The sequence below is a fragment of the Tauraco erythrolophus genome, chromosome 5 (assembly GCF_009769465.1).
Source record: "Tauraco erythrolophus isolate bTauEry1 chromosome 5, bTauEry1.pri, whole genome shotgun sequence".
NCBI lineage: Eukaryota > Metazoa > Chordata > Aves > Musophagiformes > Musophagidae > Tauraco > Tauraco erythrolophus.
Window position 1 is genome coordinate 18,024,692 of NC_141469.1, and position 17,055 is coordinate 18,041,746.

Genomic DNA, 17,055 nt, shown 5'->3' on the forward strand with positions numbered 1-17,055 from the left:
AAGCACACATCTTCATTACTTTACGCCCTTTCCTTTCAGGCCAGGGTTAAACCTTAGGCAGTCATTCCATGTATTTTTCCTTGCCTCTGGCCGAGGGCCTGGCAGCACACTGTTGTGCTGACACCAGTGAGTACCAGAGAGCGCGCTGGTTTTGTCCCATCACTTGGTGTATTACATGATGGGTATAATTGTCTATTCAGTTTATAAATACAAAGAGTTTGTGAGCTGGTACATGTAAAATCTCTGTCATGTTGGATGCTGTTTCCCAGGCCTCCGTAACAGGCGCATCACTGGTTTAGGATAATAATCCCTTCTCTCTCCCCAGATTTTCCCCAGGGTTGGGGTTCAATCTTCACCTGAGGTTAGGTTTTCTGGTCGTGGTCTTGGGCTCAGCCTTGCTTACCCAAGGCAGAGGGGCACTTTAGTTGTTAACTGGTGAGAGCAGGTTCTCAGTCTGCAGCAAGTTTGAAGATTCCCACCACCTATTTTTGCCAAAAATGGCAAAACGCTGACTCTCCCCAAGCACTTGAGGAGAGGTCGCGCCTGACCGAGGTTCAGAGAGCTGCTCTGGGAACGTGGTTTTGACCGGTTTGCGCTGCGGCGTGAACAGCTAACAGCCCTTCTCCTGCCAAAGAAGCGACCTGCTAAAACAGCACATCTGAAAGCTGCTAGCAAAGGGTTAACCACAGCACGCAGCACTCTTACTCTGGGCACTGGGAAGGGTTAGTCAAGCTCTGGAGAGGGAGTCACCATGGGGGTGGCTTTGGTATCAAGTGTCTGCCAGGCTCGAGCTGTGCTGCAGGGATTTGGACGAGCTCCATCGACATTGTCCCGTTCCAAACGCTGCTCGCTTCTGTTTGGCGGACGAGTCGTCTTATCTGGACGGAAGATATCAAGGGTGCTGGGGGTGTTTGTGACAAGTACACACTGATTTTTTTTTTTTGAGCAGTGCTGGATACTTGCCAAGGACAAGACGTGGTATTAGATGCAGGCTGCTAAGGAAAAACACTGCCAACGAAGAGCAGGCACTCTGAGAAGTGACCTGGCAGTTAGAGTAGCTTCTAAACATCGAGCCAGATGTAACATGAAATGACAATTTTTCTTCTCATTGGAGCTTTTGGGGCATTTTTTTTTGTTTTATGCCTATCTGGTTGCCTGATTTCATAGAGAACAGAAGTGGCTGGGTGCTTTCATTTCTTCTACCAGAGCGGTTATCCTCTCAGAAGAAGGATCCATCCATAACTTCTTTTAAATTTTATAAAGAAAGGCATAAGACAAAGCTTTGCAAAACAGAAGATGATTAGATAAAGATGCATTGGCAGTTGCTATTACTGCCTTTATACCATCACAGAAAAACGTAGATTGGAGAGGACTTCTGGGTGTTGTCTAGCCTAGCCTCCGGCTCAGAGCAGGGCTAACTTCAGAACCACATCCTGCAGTGAAGGGGTGTCTCCTGACATGGAAACACAGTGCCTGAAAATGGATGGGAGAAGGAATTTAGGACACAGTGCTGTTACCTGTGGAACCAGTTAATTGTGTTGAAGTTGAAAACTTAACAGTATTTAACAGGCACTTTGTATAACCGCTAACAAATTTCACAAATAAATTAGCACATACCTAAAACTAAGATACGAGCCATTTCGCTCTGAGCAAAAGCCAGTCAGGAACTGACAGGAGATCACAGGGGCATTTCTTTTGCACAGGTTATTCCCTGCCTGTTCACTCTAATTTTCTGCATCTCATTCTGAATAAATGCATAAAGGCATTGGGATTTCTAGCTAAGGGAGAAGCACGAAACAACAGATACCATTGAAACTTGTTTAATATTAATTTTCCTTAAATAAATTCAGTTGGGCACTGCTAGGTCCATTGATCACTCACCCAACAAGCCGAACGTATGGTATTAGCAACACTCCGGGTATTCCTTGGTTCCAAAGCTGCTGTTCTCAATGCAGAGATACCCAGCGGGGCGTCCTCTTGACGCAGGGTATCGAGTGCTCGGGCAGCGGTGTGGGTCATAACTTTCCACAGACTTAAGTGCAATTGCAAACATTCGTGACATAATTTGCCTTAGGACTCTGTATAGTTCCCGTGGTTTGATGTTTCTGTTTGGTGTAATCAGCGTCCATAATTCATCTACTTCTTAATTTTATAGGGAAGTCCATTTTGCCTTTTATTTTTTTTTTAAAAAAAAACGACTTTGTTCATCTTTATCAACCCAAAACTACGGTGGAGCAGATAAGTCTGTACTGGAATGCTTAAAAGATCTTTTAATAAAGAATTGACTTCTAGAGTTGTGTCACTACAAATGAATTTTTCTTCTTCTACCGCATTGCAAACTACCAGAAAAGTTTCTGCTTCTCAAGCTGTGTCATGACTGTCCTGTTACCCTGGGCTTCAGGCCCTGCCATGAAAAGCTTCTGATAACCAAGGCTTTGCCTACAAAGACTTTCACCCAGTGATAACCAGTGCAAAGTACCTTCTCTCTCTGTGCTCCGTCAGCGTCCATGGGCTTTGCTGCATCAGGGTGACGCATTCTAACTTGCTATTTCTGTCTTTTATATTTTGATATAATACAACACCAAGAAATCAGAAAGCCCTTTCTCTAAAACAAGTCTGTCTTAAAAAAAGGAATTCTTCTCTGAAGCAGGAAAGCACCCTGGGTAGTTGTCATGGTGAGCGATGCCATCCTGTGACACAGTGCAAAGAAACAAATCATGCCTCCTCAATAAAAGGATATATTTTGGCTTCTGCATGGATTCAGGACTTTTCAGTTGTCCTAAAAGAAATGATATGGAGAAAATAACAGCTGATGGCTTTAACTCATCCACAGAATTAACCTTGAGATCACTATTATTTTTAATTACTACTATTTTTACAGCTGAACTCAAACCTACTTCTACTCTCTCTTGCTTGAAAGAAGCGGCCTTGACTTCATTGAAGTCCTAAGAGTTTCCTACAGCTGAGTCCCAGCCCTTCCTTTTAGGACTAAAGTGAGTCCCTTTTTGTTAGCCTTTGTTGCCAATTCACTTCTCGGCTCGGAGCTGGTCAGCTCTTAAGATATATGCATATATCCCATAGTGGTGAGCATAGCAGTCACTGCTTAGGTAGGTGAATTTTAAGAGCCTGGGTATTGTGTCAGGAAACCTTCTGGACTGCTTTGCCCTTTCCTCTCTCCTGCCTTTTCACTGTAGTTGGAAAATGGCTCCCAGGTTACTCTGAAATCGGAGCATTTGTCCTGTAATGAGCATCCCTGTGACCTGCTGGTTCCTGCCCGCCTCTGGGAGAGGAGGAGGGCAGCTGGCTTCTGGCAGCACCATGGAGGTTCCCTGCCCGACTTCACCAGGCTGGCCTCGGGACAGCTGCTGAGCTTCAAGAAAAGCGGTCCTTGCTCTCACGTGGGGTGCTCCCAGCAGCTGGCCCCCTGAGAAGGGCTGGAAGCTTTTCCCCAGAGCTGAGGGCAGCTTGTGTCAACACCCCCACCCCCAGCCTAGCTGCACAGGGCCGGGGTCGTGGCTCATTACACACGGTTTTCACTGCTGCTGTTGGGCAAGAGCCTTGCTCTGCGTGTGCACACGCACGTAAACCATACATCAGTATTTGCGTTTGTAACATACTCTTGCCCAGAGGTCGGCTTGGCTCTTGCTCAGCGCTTTAACCCGCCTGCAGCTCTGCCCAGCAGAGCAGAGTAGGTGGCACAGGCTGCAATGGCACCAAAAGTGGGGAGGGAGCAATCCCTTCTCCCAGGGGAAGGTGCTGGTGGGACAGCTGAAGACCCAGCACCCGGAAAACTGGCTGGATCTGAGCTACCACAAGCTCTCCGAGCCTGGTTTTACTCTTCTATTTAATGTGATCATTACATGTTTTTGTCATTTCCCACCATGAAATAATGACTTCACAGCTTTTCCTAGATGTTCACACTTAGAAAAAACTGTGTTGCATCTTCCGCTGACTGGCCCACCCCACAGCACAGAGGGCCTCAGCTCAGGCAGCGTGCCATGGGCTGCAGTAGACTCCTGAGCAGGCACGAATCTGCGCTTGTGTTCATCAGCGGCTGCGTTCAAGTTTTGATCCCATTTCTTACAAATGCCCCTTCCTTCGGGGCCAGCCACGCACCTGATGCAACAGCATTCAACGTCCTCCCAGGAAAACGGGGCAGGATCTGGCTCCCAACACATCAGTCCTGTTTCTGTGCTCACTTTCCCTGTCCTTCTCTCTACATCATGTGGCACACTAACCTCACCAGTGAATCCACACCGTGTCCTGACATGGAGACAGATGTGTTCCACTGCCAGGAATTCTTGAAAAATACATCTGCATTTTTACAATGGTATATACAGCACGAAACACTTGGAGCCTAGGAAGCAGGCTCCAAACCATGTCTTTCTGAACTGTTAAAGTCATCACAACCATGATGAAAGACAGTTTGGTCACAGATTTGGTAACAACGGACTGGGCTACAGCACTGTCACAGAGTGAAATGCTGATTTTTTAGTTCGTAACAGCTCCCCCTCTGAAACCAGACAGCTACAGACCTTCAGTGGTCAACTGGCACACCCAACAGATGCAGTGGAAGACCTGGCCATTTTTTTTAGCTGCCAAATTGAATACCTGACCCCAGGAGGTTCTTCTGCCTGGTAGGAGCTGTGGTGGAGCTAAAGGCTGGTGCACTTGCAGTGAGTTGCGCTGTCACTCGCCCGACTGCCCTGTTTGACTCCAAAACTGGCTGATGGCCCGTCTGATGCCTGCTGGGGATTTTACAGCTCCAACACTGACATTTGAGCTGCCATGAATTTCACAGGGCACCGTTCTTCCTTCTCCGAGACTCAGGTTTCGTGCAGGAACCTCACAAACAGCTACGGCTTTCCTAACTGATCAGCCTTTTGTTTGTCTGGACAGAGAGGAGCCAAACAACCTCTCCCACCACCTGATTTGCAACAGAGACTCTAAATTGCACTATCGTAATGTCAACACGTCAACACCGAAGCCTGTGTTCCACGGGGCAGGGGTGGGACCGCACTTTCCCAATCAAAAAGGTCCATCAGGATTGCAGCCCCCGCCACGTCCCCGTGTTTGCTCCTGGCACCTCCACTCTCCACTGTGCCTGGGGATGCCAGAGGCAGCGGCGCAGCACTGCCTGCTGGGCTCCGGCCACGGCACTCAAATCGTTGAGTTGCTCCACAACGCACTCAGACAACTCAAAGGGCAATATTTTTGTTGTTGTTTCAACAGGGCAGGCTTCTCAGAGACCTGTGGAAGAGTGTTTTTGGACACACCACAGGTTGGCAGAGGTGGAGAGGAGCACATACACATTGGAGTGCTGAGGGTACGCAAGAGCCACAAAACCAGCCCATGAGGCTGGCTCACCTTCTCAAGGCTGAGCCATGCCCTCCATCAGATTTCACAAGCTGTGGAGACCTGGCGCTGCAGTGCACTCTGTAGGCAGGATGTGACACTAATGGCAAGTTCTTTGCGTCACTTAAAACGCTGTACCGAGTTAAGGCCAAGTTAACTAAATGCAGCACAGATCAATGAAGGTGGCTAACTCATTTTTGCCCGTAGGAAAATGAGGTTGACATACTGCCTACTGAACGATCCAGCTGCGCAGACCAGCCTGCAGCTACTGCTAGGAGAGCACCTCTCCCCGCAGAGTGGGCAGTGACACCAGACCCTACACCCCGCAGTCAGCACGGTTCACTGGCTCAAAGTGCTTTGATGACGTTCACTCATGACCTGCTCCACGACAGCAGAACAGCATGGTGGGCTGCAGCTGTCAGTGTCTGCAGGGATGCTGAGAAGTGCAGTAACTGTTGAAGAGAAAACAGTTTTTTCAGCGTACGAAAAGATCTAAAATATGGACATCCCTGAGTGACAAATACTTGGACTTATGAAAAGTGGACATGACCAATGCTATATAACCAAGACACGGCTTAGGAAGGCCATGAAAATTGCTTCTATAACTACTGCTTAAGAGCACACTTAAATATAACTAAGAACCCCACAGAGTTCATGGAAGGAGTTAATGTTAAACACACCAAGCACAGACAGTTAAGTTCATTGGTAGAAGTTCCTTTGCTTTTACAAAGACATCACTTACTGTCAAATACCAAGAGTGCAATGTCAGTTCTGGTGCTCATCAGCCAAGGAACATGGTAGGCCCAGCTGCATCAAAGCCTGGGTTTTAATTAGAGAAAAAGTATTAGCCACCAGTGTTGGCACGTGATTAACTGCCAACATGAAAACCCACATTCTTTAGCATTACTAGCTTAGAAAAGGGTATAAAAATGGATTGAAGAATTAGTAAAATATTTCAACATTGGGGATCTTAGGCTGTTTCTCACCAGATAAGGTCAAGTTCTGCTCTTGTAGTCATTCTCTCGTCAGGGAAGACAATTTAAACTGGATTTTAATACTTCCCTCTCTTCCACTGTCCTTATGGAGCATGACTTAAATCATTCTTTTCTGTCCACTTTCTCTGTATTGGTAGAGCCTATTCTTCTACACACTGTCAAATTCTGCTGGCTTCTCACTCTACAATGACACTTACAAAGCAAAAAAGAACAAAGACACAATTTCACACTGCATCACCATGGATGATTGAACTCATGTTCAGAAAGCAAAATCGTAACAAGTAACAGAAATTTACTCCTCTCCATGATACAGAAACATGTTACTCATTAGTCACCGCTCCCATGTTAAAAACATTTATTCAGCTGCAAATGTCTTTCCAACAAATGCAAAACAGCTTTTTGGTGGTAAATAGCAGGTATTTATTTGAAATGAAAAAAATACTTCAGTACCTGAACTATTGCATTTAATCATGTATTGTTGTAATTGTGTTACTCTACCTTTTTGCATTGGAGACAAATATACAATGAACATTCAGATATCACAGATTGCACACTAGATAGTAAATCGTCAGGCCTTTTACGTAACCACCAAAAAACAGATATTGGATTCTGCAATATAGTACAAAATTCCACACTCCAGTCTTAGCCAGTTATCTTCAATTTACTCCTGATGCTGTACAAATAAATGGCCATTTAACTAGGGCTTACAAGTTAATAACAGGACAAAAAAAATATACATTGCACTGACACAAAAAGTCAGCTGTGTTAATAGTCATGCAACAAGTAACCAAACTTGCTGAAATTAAAAATACTTTCTAAAAACAGTTTTAACTGCATAAATATTTTATACACAGTTCATTTACTGAAACAAAAGGAGTCTTTAAATGATACAAAGCAAATAGAAGTTTCTACCAATTTTATACATAAGAAAGTGCAAAATAACTTATCTAAAGTGTTCTGCTATTGAACTGAATGAAGGACGTCGGCTGGAGGCAGCCAACCCCCTCTCATCAGCATGACATTACAGTTGCACACTACGTACGAATGTTAAGAGTACATGGATAAGTATACTACAAAGAACAAGGCAGGAGAAGACATGTGAGGTACTTGCAGAGAATACAGTCTACTAATGTTAGTGTACATGAGTATATCTTTGCCTAACAGATTTTTACATGGAAAACGAAGCAAGTATTTGCATTAGAAGCTTGAAAGAAACGGGGAAAAAAAACCCACTCCCAAGTGAACAAAACAGTTGCCCACAGCACCAGCTGCCAGAGGAAATACGATCAGGTGTGTTTTTTCCCCCCTCCACCTCCAACAGGCAAGAACACAGTTTTTGGAAGAGCGCAATTGAAGAATTAAGTCAGAGGGCTGTGGTGGTTTGTTTGCGAAACGTAAATCGGGACTAACCTCTACACTACGGAATTTGCAAGGAATGACCTTCATTTTTTCAGTACGCTGCCGAATGTCAAAAGCGTAGAACAACACCCCTACAACGAGCTGATGCAGCTGACCGCAGTCCACTGCCTCTCACGGATGGCCCACCGTCTTCACGACCCTGCGTTAGTGCTACATGCCAACTGTTTGCTTTAGTGTTCAGATTATACCAGTGTTTTTGTCGAAAACCTTGGTTTTCTTAGGGTTTAGTTACGTGGCTGTTCAGGTTTCAGCCCATAGAAAAGAAGACTGCCTAAATTTGGTTTTGGTTTGAAATCTGGAGGCAAGGGGAAGAAAACTCTGTGGACTCAAAGGCATTTAAGTGTTGTTAAAAAAGCCTTTTTTTTCCAACTGAAAACATTAAGGCCACTAGCCTGTCTTCTGAACTATGCTGGTTTCGCATCATTTTGGGAAGGGTGAAGGCAACGTTAGAGAGGACAGCTGAACAAGGAAATTCCAGTGCTCCGCACTTGCGCACCGAGGACCTCTCCTTGTGTTTAGGGACAAATCTGTCAGGGCAGCCATACGGCGCGGCTACTTGATCATCACTCTTTGGATCCAAAGGGATCTATTTGGGTCAGCTAATCTCAACAAACCTGCATTTACTCAACAGTGTGCAAGGGCTCTAGAGAAGCCTTTCTGTTCATTTGGGGACCTAGTATACATACCAAAACAGGAATATATCTCATTTTACAGACCAGCACATACATAATAAACAAACATGTATCAAAATACATATTTAACCTTCAGTGCATAAACATGTGATACCGGGGTAAATAGTAAGTGGTCAGGATTAACAAATTATTCACTGCTAGAAGTTCAAATCAAGAGAAGACAGGTGTGCCCCTGCAGTGCCAAGGACTTTCCGGAAGGAGCTCCCACCACCACAGAAGGTCTGGCATTTTTGATGGTGCAATTCCAATGGTGCAATACCGACGACATTGCTGGGTTTAACCATTTGCTGTCCCAGGGCCACAGTCTACCCAAATCATCCCAACTGAAGGATAATCTCATTGTTTTGAGTGAAGACGCTCACTGAAGCACTAGCAGAGCAAAAACTGGGCCACCTGTTTTCTGTTGGTTTGGGTCGTATCCTTACTGCTATTTAAAAGAATCCATTGTGAATATATCTAGATCTAGATCAGTTTGTCACCCATTTACAAAATATATACACATACTTTAAAAACCAAAACCAAACCAAACACCAGCCCGCCCCCTTCCCCCGCCCCCCCAAACCCACTGGCAAGACCTCATTCAGGAATTAAGTCCATGGGCCTATGCGATGTATGTGTTCCACTTCCAGTGGATATCAGTGTCTCTACTTCATCCCATATGTAGTGCAAAAAAAATGACAGAGTAGTAAAAAAATACTGCAATTAAATTCATATTGGAACTTAAAAAACATAATGGAAATCTACTGCTGTCCTCAAGCTGATGCCATGTGCTGAAACATGAAGATAGCTCTTAGAAGCATTTCTGACATGACTAATATCACCCTGTTTTAGAGTAATGCTTATTGTTCCAAAAGGTTTTTTTTTGCAAATAAGCTACAGGACAACAGCGGTTAAATTTTATGCACAAGGAATTCACCCTGAACCTATATGCAAGCCAATTGCTATTGACTAAAGAAGGTAAAAGCTGGTTCTTGCACTGCATGAATCAGCTGCTAATGAACATTGAGTAATTAACAAAACTGCAGCTCTGACATATGTATAAAAGAGGCCTTATTAAATATGAACAACACTGAGGTGGTAAATAGTTTGGTATAAAACGCAACACAAGTGTACAATTCAGTTCCTGGTTATCTTACAGCTAGAATAAAATACTCCAAGTCCTATTCTCAAAAATGTTTTCATTTGAAAAAATCCATGTAATTCTACGAATAGGCTCACTTAAATTAAGATCCTGTGGGCAACTGAAAGAACAAACATGCACAAACTGGATTTTTAACAGAAATACGCATAATGTCTTTGAGTCTTCTGGGGTTTTTTGTTTGTTTTTTTTTTTTTTTTTAAACATTCGTATTTAAATTGATAGACGAGATAAAGATGCCACACAAAGTATAGTGGTTAATCTGAAGTCCCATGTAACAGGCAGTTAAGTTCATATTTAGATAAAAAGGCCGTTATACCTATTTACAATATACACAGTTGCTTGCGAAGAAGGCAGATTTACAACTATCTTCTAAAAAGCCTTCCCCTCCCCCTCCCCCCAGTAAAGATGACTAGCTCTACAAAAACAAGACAAGAACGGGTTTTTAGGGTAAGTGAGGATTTTCTCGATAGCCACGTCAACATAGGTTTAGGGGTTGACAGTTCTATTGGATTTGTGGTTATTAATCACGTCTCCCTGGGCCTTGCTCTTCACCTAATCATGCTGTTAGCCTCATTTACCTTCTGCCAACACAAATCAATTCAATGATCCCTTTTGACTTTTAGTGCTTAAAACTCAGTATGAACTTAAGTGTAAACAGACAATTTTCTAATCCCTTCTGATCACTGCACGACACTCTCACTAGTTCTTGGAGTGACAGCAGGGCTGGATGGGGTCTCCGTTTGCCAGGACCCCATCAGTTTCTGGGCCCCTCCTCTGAACCCCGCTCATGCTGCAGGTTGTAGAAGCAGTTCTGGCAGACTCTGACCGGTGATGAAATCTTCAGGCGCTTGATTTCGGACTGAAACCTACTGCACCTGTAGAGGAAAACAAACACCACTATGAACAGAGGTCCTCTCCTGACTTGGCCATTTTCTATCCAGGTGGGGAAATTATCCTCATGACTTCAAATACCAGTAAACTGTCCAAACTTATCTTGACAAAGAAATATAATGCAGTGTGACAGAAGCAGAATTTAACTTGTATGATCACCACAGAACCAATGCAATGACTGCGTGAGAGGTAGCTTAAAACCAGCTGTTGTCACTAGTTTAGACTCAAAGTATACAGAGATGAAACTGGAAATACCATCTCTGACCCAATGGACCAGAGAAGAGACTCCCACCTTGGTTCCTGGGTAAGGGGAACTCACATACATCCTCTGTACCAAACATTTTCCTGTCTGGGGCTGCATGCTAGTGGCTCCTAAATCAGCGTGCCTACAGTCCTGCACACAGCTTACATTTTGACTGGGTTGCTTGTAGACTGACAAGAACAACTAGTTGCTGCAAAAGAAGTTTGTTAGGTTTTTCTTTTTTGTTTGTTTGGTTGGTTGGTTGATTTTATTTTTTATTTTTTTTCCTAAATTCATTTGTCAAGAGTCTTTCCCAAATGGGCGACAGGGAGGTTTTCAAAGCTGCAAGCAGATTTCATTCTCTCCTGACACCCATACCTGTCTTGCTAACTGGATTTATAAAGGGGCTGGTCTGTCTTTTCTAATTCCTCCCTGGAAGTTAGTTTTGAGAGTTTCGATGTTTTTTCTTCATCAGTTCTGTTTTGGTAAGGGAAGCCTCAGTTTTCAGCAGAGTTCCGTGGTATGCAACAGCTCTACCCAGCCTAAAATTCCGTATGGAAAAAAGCCCAAAGGAGACTGTTGGCTGGCTTACTTCTGGCAGAAGAGCTGTCCACAGTTCCTGCAGTGGTGACGCCTCTCGGTGAGCGAAAAACGGACTGCGCAGCCCGAACAGCTGTCTCCCCCCTCATCCTTCACCCAGTGATCGGCTGCAGATCGCCCCGGCTGATCGCTTACGGACCAGCTGAACACTCTGCCTCGACCATCCCCAATAAGAATTCTGCTGTGATCCCTGCAAGAAAAAAGCAAAAGCATTCCTGCAACAACTCCGGCACAGTAACGCGCAGCCAGCGACGACTGATTTTACAGGTCAGAATATGTAATGGTGTGAAACCAATGCGCAAATTAGCCTGGTCTGACTGGGAAATGGAGCTGTAACAACACTGTAACATAACGCAGCTGAGTAAGTCTACTTATTTCAGTATTTCTTTAATCTCAGTCCTTGAAAAAGGCTGCCTAAACAGAGGCACCACAAAACAGCGTTACGCAAAGTACAATGGCTGGTTTGTACAACATCCCACCGACAACGTTGCAAAAGTGTTTTAAGCCGTTGCTTGTGAGCTACTCACTTAGAGATGCCGAGTGCGGTGATTTCTGCGGGATGTGCGTTGTCTTTGCGATCAAATGCTGTGTGCATAGTTAGTTTGCTTCTAAACACCAACTGACGCTCCCATCTGTATCCTAGAAATGAACGGGAAACAGGAGGGGAAAAGGAAAATTTACTTGTTCTCAGTTGTGTTCCCTCCTCCCCCAGCGTACCTGTATGTGTGACTGTGTAGAAAGAAAAAATCTGCCCCCAGAGAGATAACACTCTCTGACTCAGGTTTCACTCAGGGAAAACACATTTTTCAACTGCTCCCCAATGCCCGTAAGAAAAGAGAGGATACAAAAAAACCACACAGAGCCTCCAAATTTTTCTAAGTCCAGTTGGAAGCTGCAGAGAACGGTGACATACACAGGAAGCCCTGTACCAAAGTCTGACAGGGCTGGGATAGCTTCATTTTTTATTTTTTATTTTTAAAGTCAAGATTCAGATTTCCAACTATCATTGATTTTCTTCGTAAAAGTGCACATGATGCTGTGTTTTGGGTATGTGACTAAAACAGTGCTGCTGACATACCAATGTTCTGGCTGTTGATGAACAGTACTTGCAGAGTGTCCAGGTTTTCCCTTATTCCCCACTCTGCTCTGCCCCCCACCCCTCGCCAGGAGTTTGGAGGTGGGCAGTAAGTTGGGAGGGAACACAAGCTGGACAGGCGACTCGCAGTGACCAAAGGGATATTCCATACCGTATAACATCATGCTCAGCAATAAAACTGAGAGGAAGGGTTTTTGCAGAATGCAGCCATTTGCTTAGAGACTGGCTGGCCATCATTCTGCTTGCAGAGGGTGGCAAGCGATTGCCTTTGCATCACTTCTTTTGTTTTGTCCTCCTCTTTGCTTCACTTCTTAGACTACCCTTATCTCGACTCACAAGTTCCCTTGCTTTCGCTCTTTCTGTTCTCTCCACCATCCCGCTGCAGGGGGCTGCGGTGGCGAGCAAGCAGCTTAGCTGCCAGACTGATTAAACTGACCACAGCTTCTCAGGAAAAGCTTGAGCCAACAGGAAACCTTTGCACACAAGTTTTTCTCTTCACTGACCATTTCAGGATTTATCAGCCAACTCTGCACAAAGCTGCTTAGACAGAGAGAGAATGCTTTACGGGCCAGTGCTGACAGCATTTATCTGACAGAGGAAGCGTGCCCAATTTCTTTTACCTGGTTTAAGCTTGCTGTAGTGCCGTGCTTCAGCATAGCTGGGGTGCGGGTGGTTAACCTGAGCATGAGGATGCATTTTTGCTTGTCCCTCAGAATAATTCACAAAGATAAAGCCATCTTTCTCATCCAAACTGAGCTGGTCCGACCAACGCCTGGAGTCATCAGAGCCACTGTCTGCTGACCACGCTGCTGCTGCTCTGTTTGATGATGACCTAGGTCTGTGGCTGGTGCTGCTTGGTTGGCTTTGGCTCTCCTGAAGTTTTGTGTCCTGGCCTACACATGGATCATCTGCCTCGGAGTCACTGCTGTCCTCTTCATGGGCTTCCTGCCCTGGATTCACCCAAAAGGAGAGAAGATGTTGTTAGCAAGGCTGCTTATAGACTGAGCTTTATCCCTGCTCTGCTGCTGCACTACCTACAACCCAATAGGTATCACCAAAGCATGACTAGAGGGAAACTGCATGCAGGCATCTCAAAGCCTTTGCAACGATTCAGCAGCTCCTGCCATCATAAATATCAGCAGGAACCACACTACTCAGCTTTTTTGCACTGGTCTGTCAGAAAACAGCACTCCTTAGCTGAAGCTGTTTCCTACGATAGCCCATCTGAGGTAGGCTATGATAGCTGTGCAGTGAGTAAAATTTTTTAAAAATGCTCAAGTTAGCGAAACCAAATCCTGCTGCCTTTCAGCAAAACTTACACAAGTAAGGACAGTCAGCTATGCTGAAACTCTGGGTGACTGAGAAACACAAAAAAAGCAACTGCCAAATATATTTATATTCCTAGCGACACTGAAAAAAAAAGCAAGCTATATTTATATAATAATTATTAATAAGTATCATGCAATCCAGATCCAAATCCATATCATATCTTCAATATGAAGAGGGCAAGAGGAAGATGAGATGGCTAGAAGAAACACCCATCAAGCACAGATCGAAATCTGCCAACAGTGGAAAATGATATGGCCAGCACTGCTTGTCCAAACAGCATGCTGTTCCATCAGGAGATCTTTTAACTCTGCTGTTACACTCTAATTCCATTTCAAAATGCAATACCTAATTTTTGGACAATGATAGCATCCATGCAGTTTACTGATAGCAGAAACAACCACACACGGAAAAGTTCGATCTTCACGGAAAAACAGCTATGACAGGCATGATTTTTTCTTACTCACGGCAGTATGAAGCTACCATAAGCAAGGTAATGAATGAAGAACTCAGATGATCTATTTATTATGCCCACTGGATATCTATTGCCTTTTGAGACAAAATCCCCATCATCCTTTTTACAATGGATAACCACAGGATTTTACCTACGTAGAGCAAAGATCGCGTAAAAGGCAAATACAAAACATTTGTCAGGAGACATACCTATTTGTGCTTCCTGACAATCCTCTTGCATTTCCAGCATCTCCACAGGCTCTGGAGCTGGCGTTTCTGGTACTTGCAAAAACTCCATCCGCCAGAACTGAAGGGACAGGGGATGAGAAAAGCAGCACATACTGAACTCTTAGCTTTCTTCTGAGCTACTTCTAGAGTTAAGATGGCTTATTAGAACTTTGTGTTTGCACTGGGAACACGTAAGGCAGGTCCCATTTCCATACTAAGCCATTTTCAGGGGCTAGATACTATCAGAGGACATGTGTGTTCATGCCTGAATCACAAGTGAACAAGTCTTCTGCTGTTATTTAACATCTTGGCTGTTCAAATAAAAAAAAATCCACTCCATATAGCAATCTGACCAGCAGACTGGTTAACACAGACCCTGGACTGCACACTGCAAAGTACTGAAAATTGAGTTAGACTCACAGTGATCAGAGATGCCACTAAGTTCTTCTCTTCTTTCTAGGCAGCAAACTGAATTGTCTCAAGGTGTGTAGAACAAAAACAGGGAAGGAAACTACAATCTCCAGGCATGAAAGCTGGTGACCAAAAACTGACCAAAATAGACCAGGAAGGAAAATGTATGCTGCTGACTATTGCTAGTTACCACCTCATGACGAGTGTGTCAAAAAGGAGAAAGAAAACTGAAAGACTGCATAGGAATGTCAGCTCACTGAAAGAATTTTCCATGTATCTTCAATGTCCATCTAACTTGTAGACGGGATGCAGTGCACCACCCTGTGCAGAAATGGCACAGCTGGTTCCAGCACCAAAACCAGTCTGCATTGTCTACCCAGCCTGGACTCCCTCCTTGCTGCAGTGCTAACTGTTCAGGTGAAGTACCCAAGTATGGCAGGACTGCTTTTGATACCAGCCAGGACACTGGTTGGGTAGACATGACTTCTCTAACTACTACTACTACTACTACTGCTACTGCTATGGCATAAACTTATTTTTCCAAGCAGTGATTCCTTACCCGGACAACTCCATCTGAATGTCCCGTTACTATGACGTTCTGAGTATCCCACTCATTCATCTCTGACACAAAGCAACACATTATTTGCTGGCTTCGTCCAGTGAAAGTGTTTACGCTTGCGGTAGGGCTGCCATTAATGCTCCATACGTGGATGTAAGTGCCAGCACATGATACAATATCCCCCTGCAAAGATAAAAAACACCTCCATATTTCAAGTCTCAGGTTTTATTCAACAAAAATATAAGCCAGGTTAATTTATAAGTCAAGTTCAGCCATAAAGGCTGGCACTTTTCCAGGAAGTTCTATTCAAGCTGAGTTTGGCCATCTAAACAATTCTTTAGGATTATGGATATGCATTTTTTTAAAACGGTACACAGAAAACCAGGCTTAGTAGCAATCTATTCGTTGTATTCACGGCACACAATGAGTAGACCAACTCCTCCACTTTTCACAGCACAACAACCCAACAGCGTATTTTCTGTACTTTCCCTTCTCAGTTTTCAGTCTCTGCTCATGTTGACTCTGCTCTTTTTCACAAACCCGTACCACCTTAAATTTCATTTGCTTCCTTACTGGGAAAAGAGCAAGAGATGGTCCAAACTAGTGCAGATGAGAAATGGGAGCTACAGTCTAAAACACTGGCAACACTACAACCACCAGACTACTAGCAGCTAATAAACTGTGCCTAGCTAATAAACTGTGCCTTTTGCTACTCTCTCCTTGCATTACAGCCCCGTTTTGTCTTGATTTCAACCACTACACCTACTCCAGTTCCAACATGGTACATCCAGCCCTGATGGGCCAGCTACATGAAGTTTCAACTCAGGCAAATTCTTTGACGTGCATGAGAGCTGGATAAATGGCAACCCCTAACTTATAGGACCACCAGGGAGACAAGCTTTTAGGATATGATTGTTTCCACTTCAATTGTCAGTGCAGGTTCATCCAAGGTATATTCTGCTTCCTTTAAACCAAGCGTAAGAGAACAGAAGTCAGCCAAGGTCACATATCAAAACCTTTTCTTAGCTCCTGTGGCACGTTTGACAACCTACTTTTGAACGCCACACTTGCTATGCTGCCGTCAGTACCGTCAATAAGCCCTTCGAGCTCAAGCTGCTCTGCATGGAATAAACCCACGTGCATCTCTAGACAAAACGCGCAAATTATTCCCTAAACCAGCTAATTAGTTTTCAGATGAGTTACACAAACTAACAGAAGAGCCTAGTTTCTTCTTCTTCTTTGGTTTAACAATTTCTGACTCTTGCTACTGTTCCCACTGCACAGTGGTTAGTGGTATCTGGTTCTTACCGTTAATTCATTTATACAGAGTGCTGAAACTGGAGCCCTGTGACCTCGAAGCTGTGTTAGAAAAGAGAGTTTATTCAAATCCCAGATGATGCAGGTGCGATCTCGTGATCCACTGACGATTATGTGATAAGCTAGCGATGCCGTTAAGCACGTGACAGTGTCGGTATGACCCAGTAATGCCTGCAAAACAAGTCAGGAAAAACAAGCTGCACTCAGAAGAAAGCACAAAAATTACTACATTAAACCCACTTATCTAAAAAGATTCAGATAAAGTAAACATGAATATCCTATCAGAAGATGCAACTGACTTACAAGTGTTCAGCTGGCAACTATTTTCATA

At 44.2% G+C, this 17,055-nt stretch overlaps 1 protein-coding gene across 3 annotated transcripts in view; it reads right to left on the reverse strand.

Moving 5' to 3' along the window:
- Window positions 1-10,296: 10,296 nt before the first annotated feature.
- Window positions 10,297-17,055, reverse strand: part of WDFY3 (WD repeat and FYVE domain containing 3) — a 122,812-nt gene continuing 116,053 nt past the window's right edge. For all 3 annotated transcript variants that reach the window (XM_086611512.1, XM_086611513.1, XM_086611511.1), the window contains 7 exons: window positions 16,716-16,895; window positions 15,408-15,590; window positions 14,420-14,516; window positions 13,051-13,380; window positions 11,862-11,973; window positions 11,327-11,524; window positions 10,297-10,477 (listed from right to left, as the gene is read on the reverse strand). In XM_086611512.1, coding sequence (XP_086467638.1) covers window positions 10,357-10,477; window positions 11,327-11,524; window positions 11,862-11,973; window positions 13,051-13,380; window positions 14,420-14,516; window positions 15,408-15,590; window positions 16,716-16,895 — 1,221 coding nt within the window. In that variant the 3' untranslated portion in view covers window positions 10,297-10,356. The remainder of the gene's footprint in view (window positions 10,478-11,326; window positions 11,525-11,861; window positions 11,974-13,050; window positions 13,381-14,419; window positions 14,517-15,407; window positions 15,591-16,715; window positions 16,896-17,055) is intronic.